Consider the following 5,825-nt stretch of genomic DNA (forward strand, 5'->3'; position numbering starts at 1 on the left):
TGCCATTTCACCCAAACTTCCTCGCCGGGTCCCCATAACTTCCACCTGTTGCGTTTGTTTACATTTAGCAAGCACATCGAGGAATATTCTAGACTTGAACGAAATTTCCTTTAATCGAATTTAAGCTTTATTACATTATACTTAAATCTTATATTTCTTTGATATCATAATGAATATGCACTGGTTTGTTTCGAAATATTAATAGACACTTCGAGAATACTCGCAGTCCTAACAGACACTGTGCTTGATAACCGACTTTAGGCTATATAACAAACACCCTAACGTATGAATTACATTGAAAAATTTAGCCCCAGGTTAAAACAGGTCGTTATAAGGCGAAATTGTACCGCCAGCATAACAGTTTCGTGTTTATATAAAACAATAATAAAACAACATTTGTGATTGTTTATGTTCACAAAAGGTTTAATTTATCTTTCGTTAAATAAATAACAAGCATTTAACAGAATTATTTAAAACTACTTTTCAAAACATAAACATCTTTAATAATCGACAATTACTTACTTGGCAAACAATGTATTATTGAAATAAAAATCCAATTTATACCTTTATATATCTGTGACAGTTGCAAATATAAAAAAAAAAAAAAAAAAAAAAACAAACATATTTTTTACAAAAATCGACTAACTTACGAATGCAAGGATTTCTTATTTATAGACTATGAAGACAAGTAACTTTAGTTATACTTCTTAAATTGTTAGCATTCGCAACGTCTGATCGACTTACGTCAACCTATTTAACAATTGGAGTGATTTATGTTTGCTTAATCTGGATAACGAGTGTATCGTTTTTAATTAATAACATTTGTAATTATATCATAAAAATGTGTATTTTGTTTTTTTTTAATGTTGTAATATAATATATTGGTTTATAGGTAGGCGGACGAGCACTTGGTTAGTAGTCACCACCGGCCATTGGCATTGACGATGTAAGAAATATTATTACATCCCCAAAGCACAATCAACCCTAAGAACCTGTGTCCAAAATTATTAGTAGAAAAATCAATAAATATACAATTACCGTTATGTATGTAAATTGTTTGAAACTATTGATTTTCTTGCAGAAAATATATAATAAAATGTCACCATCAATATGTACTGAAATATTTCTAAAGAATATTTTCCCTGTTTCTTGCCAGCTTTTCGCTAAAACCTTCATTCCGGACCGGTAGAAACTTAATTAGAAACTTCACGTCGAACTGTCTTGAAATATTTATGAATATACGATTCAAAGGGTTCAAAAAATCTTTCTTAAATAACGTTAAAGAACCGTTACATGTTGGAACTTATTCTAAGGTTTTTTCAATGGTCTATATGTAACTAGAAATAAAGTAGATTTTTTTAAATCGACCACAATTTGATTACGATATATTTCATATTCATATACGGTTAAAAAATAAAAAGTGTAAACGAATAAACTAAGTCAGTTAAATATAACTTGGAAGTCTGTTCCAGGTCCCACGAGAAAACAAACATATGTATATATAGCAGTATAATCCTTTATGTCACGCACACATTAGTTGTAATCTAAGCCGCAATAGCCAGAGAACTCATTAACTACTATGCTGTTCGATCACCACGGAACGAAAACTTTCCAATAAATTTCTCCTTACTTTTGTTCGTATCATTTATTTATACAATTCTTTTACCACAAAAGAGATGCGAAGCTATTGAAGTTAGTACACAAAAAGGGAATCTTCGATCAAACGGGTTCAGTATGTATAATCGTTTAAGGATAATATTAATATGACTATTTGGCCTAAAAGCCGAGATGGCCTAGTGGTTAGAACGCGTGAATCTTAACTGACGATCGTGGATTCAAACCCGGGCAAGCGCCACTGAATTTTCATGTGCTTAATTTGTGATTATAATTCATCTCGTGCTTGACGGTGAAGGAAAACATCGTGAGGAAACCTGCATGTGTCTAATTTCATTGAAATTATGCCACATGTGTATTCTACCAACCCGCATTGGAGCAGCGTGGTGGAATAAGCTCCAAACCTTCTCCTCAAGGAGAAGAAGAGAGAGGAGGCCTTAGCCCAGCAGTGGGACATTAACAGGCTGTTACTTAACTGACTATTTATATCTGTTATTAATAATATTTCTGGTAAGTGGTTTCGTTGTTTGACAAAGAGCTTTCGGTTTTAGAAAGATAGAAGATAGAGGTGTTGCGAACTTTCATATTCATGGAAGTTTCTGAATACGAAATGAAACATTAAAAACACCATCAAGTACAGTACTTTGTGCCATTATATAAATACGCGATCTTTGAAATCCACGTTTTATTATCCGATATAGAGATACTTTACACTTTCGCAATGTGATATTACAAATGATGACAGAAATTAAAGTTTGGACTAAGTATATTAATATATTTATAGATAAATAGACCGTGTTTTTTCTGACGTATGCTGATAAAACTATAACAGATGTTGCTTCAAATACATAACTACCTCAATACTTTTTTTTTATATCATTCAAAGAAAAAAAATATATAAATTTGTTTGTTTTTCAATTTTATTTGGACACATGGACAAAAATAACTATTTCTAAATGTTATAAGTATTAATCTTCGTTTTCTTTATATAATACAAAGAACCCAAATGTCGGAGAAAGATTTGTGACCTACAAAACAGTCTGAATGATTTTGCTAACGGTACACGCGCACCAACACACAGTAGAAATGTCTGAGTGTTCGTGTGTGTGTACTAACTAATCCCGATGCATGGGTCGTCAAACTGTGGAACAATTCTCGTTTACCAATAAATAAACAGTTTTACTAATTTAAAAAATATATATTGCTATAAATTAAATCCTAATGAGAAGAAAATATTATCGCATATTATATATTATTGATAACTATCGATATATTATAAAATCATTATAATAATTATAGTTTTTAAGCCAAAATAAACAACATCGATACACACACACGACGCACTAACGAGGTCAACGCACTAGACAAATGTAACCCACTTAGCGTGAGTCAGAGCCGATGACTCAATCGCACATATTTTCACTTTCCCTCAACGGTTGCCGACCCCTGCTACCTGCAGTTATCAATGAAACAAACCGACATCAAGTTCCAGAACACTCTGAGGCTATATAAGCGCGCCAGCCACGCAAAGCCGCTGATACATTGAATGCAACGTGATACAAAATGTACAAGTACGCGCTAATCACTCTAGCGTTTTTAAATTTCGCCGCATGCGAGGAGAGGCCGCATAGAAGACAACATGTCGATCCTTTCGCGATGATCGATCGTCACTTAACCCAATCTCTCGCGTACCATTACCTCTGGCCATGGAGTCAACTAATCCGAGCGGCCGCCGCGCTGGACATGGAGGGAAATATTGAAGATCCACAAATAATATCAGACTCAGATAAGTACCAGGTCAATTTAGCCGTCAGAGGACTTAAGCCTGAGGAACTAAAGATAAAAGTTAAGAACCGATACATCATTGTCGAAGGAAAACACAAAGTGAAAGACAGCGAAAACCAGTTTATGGCCAACCATTTCGTGCAGCGGTTCGTTCTGCCGCCCGGTACGAATCAGGAGGAAGTCACCGCTATTTTCAATAAGAAAGGCGTACTATCGATTACCGCACCAAAACACGAAGTACCCCCACCGCCACCAGAACGAGACGTGCCAATAAAAGTCAAGGAATCAGAAAATAAGACCGAAACACCAGAGCAGGATAATACGAGCCAGAATATTAAAGAAACAAATATTCCATCTGTTCAAACATCAACAACACCATTGGAACAAATCGACATGGAAGCAACGACACACGTTGGAAAAATAAGGAAGAAAGAACTAAAAACAACAACGAAAACGACAAAAGATAACGAGGTCACAAAGGGAATCGAAGGGAACGGATTGGATTATGCGTTAATCGAAACCGAGGAGTGAATGACAAAGGAAGTGAATGAAAAAGACTGATAGTAAGCTTTAATGTGAGTGTGTTGACTTCGTTGCTCCCCAACAGCTGTGTTTCGTTTATTAAAGTTGTTTGTTTATTTAATAAAAATGTTATTTATTAAAAACTCCTCCTTTCATTTGTTTTGTTTCCAGCGTCTCTGAAATTGAACGCTCCAGGTAATAATATCACTGCCGTATTTGGAACGGAAATGATATTTTAACTTCATTTTTGGATATAAATTTCAACATAATTTTCAACCTTTTTTGTCTTTATATATAAAATGATTCATATACATATTATCCGTGCATATATTCTAAATACATTAATCAAACCGTTCGTATTAAAATTATTTACCAGCTGTTAACTCCGCCCAGGTCAACGTTGTTTACGGCATATTCCTTAATTTACTTTGCTATGTCCTTATACAGGTCCAGGCTAGTACAAACCTAATTTAATCGCCTTAGTGGTCCAATCTTAATGAGGTACAGAAAAACAGAGTGCGCATTTATTATATTAGTATACATTTTTATTTATGAAATCTTAACAAAGTACTTAACAAATATAATCTAAATAATAATATAAAGCTTCTTTATGAGATACTTAGTTTAAGGCGATTGTTATATTTTAACTAGCTTATGCCCGCGGCTTAGTCCCGTGGATGTTTATTTGTGACAAAAAGTTTTTGCCGCGCTTCCATTAAGCAGGACGTGATTGCACAACTCTTTGTAATTAAATCTAATTAGACAACTTTTATGGAACATCGAGTCAATAGTAGCATTAAATAATATTTATGTAGAAAAACTGATGCTATTCAAGTTTCTTATCCATTTTAACATATTTAATTTATCTTATAATTATTATAAGACGAAATGTCACAGTGGTGAATCTTAACCGATGATCATGGTTTGTGTTTATAATACATTTCGTGCTCGGCGGTGAAGGAAAACATCGTGAGAAAACCTGCAGTTGTCTTATTTCGCTGAAAATCTGCCAAATATCTGCACTGGAATAGCGTGGTAGAATAAATTCCAAGCCTTCTTCTCAAAGCGAGTGGAGGCCTAAGGGCCAGCAGTGAGACATTAATAAGCAGTCACCTTTTTTACTTTACAATTACCATAAGCATACAATGTAAGCGTATAATAAATTATTGATTCAGGCGCAAGACCTAGGGCTTTACGTGCATTCCGAGGCACGGGAGTGTACACACTTCTAACTTCCAGACTCCGAGCTGCTACTGAGAATTTTCGACAGACTTCTTATTGGACCGACCTGGGATTGAACCCATGACCTCCGCGGTGCAGGCTTACATCTAGCCACATCTAGCCGTTAAATGAGCATTGCATATACTAATAAATAAGGAATCTTTTTTTTTTAAACTAGTAATCCTACTATATATAAAACTTATATCAGAAAATACAACGCGTTTCGGAGGATGTTTAAGTACATTACATTATTATATAAGTACCTGTGCTTCGCAATTTCACCCGAGTTAAATTTAGTCAATCAACAAAAAATACTGGTTTTAATTGAGATTTGACGAAATAAATAAAATAACAAGATAATTGACGGGCCGGTTAGCGTGGTTGGTAGATACTTGCCTTTTACGCCGAAGATCGTGGGTTCGATTCCCACCCAGGACAGACATTTGTGTGCATGAACATGTCTGTTTGTCTGAGTCTGGGTTATTATCTATATAAGTATGTATTTACAAAAGAAAAGTATGTGTAGTATTCAGTTGTGTGATTTCCACGGTACAAGTTACGGTCACGTCACGGTACGGTTAGTTTAGGACCAGATGGCCGTGGGGGAATAAAAAAAAAGTTATTGATTGTTATGCATATTGGACGATTATTGTTTGGAAATTACTAATTGGTGACAAACAAGA

At 34.6% G+C, this 5,825-nt stretch overlaps 1 protein-coding gene across 1 annotated transcript; it reads left to right on the plus strand.

Moving 5' to 3' along the window:
- Window positions 1-3,134: 3,134 nt before the first annotated feature.
- LOC126770462 (alpha-crystallin B chain-like) lies at window positions 3,135-4,064 on the plus strand. Its single transcript, XM_050489848.1, has one exon. The coding sequence runs from the start codon at window positions 3,178-3,180 to the stop codon at window positions 3,928-3,930; it is 753 nt and encodes a 250-aa protein (XP_050345805.1). The 5' UTR covers window positions 3,135-3,177; the 3' UTR covers window positions 3,931-4,064.
- Window positions 4,065-5,825: the final 1,761 nt, after the last annotated feature.

The sequence above is a fragment of the Nymphalis io genome, chromosome 1 (genome assembly GCF_905147045.1).
Source record: "Nymphalis io chromosome 1, ilAglIoxx1.1, whole genome shotgun sequence".
NCBI classification, from domain to species: Eukaryota; Metazoa; Arthropoda; class Insecta; order Lepidoptera; family Nymphalidae; genus Nymphalis; species Nymphalis io.

What these genes read in the sequence shown, in the direction of transcription:
- LOC126770462 (XM_050489848.1), top strand. Translation starts at nt 3,178, where the DNA reads ATGTACAAGTACGCGCTAATCACTCTAGCGTTTTTAAATTTCGCCGCA.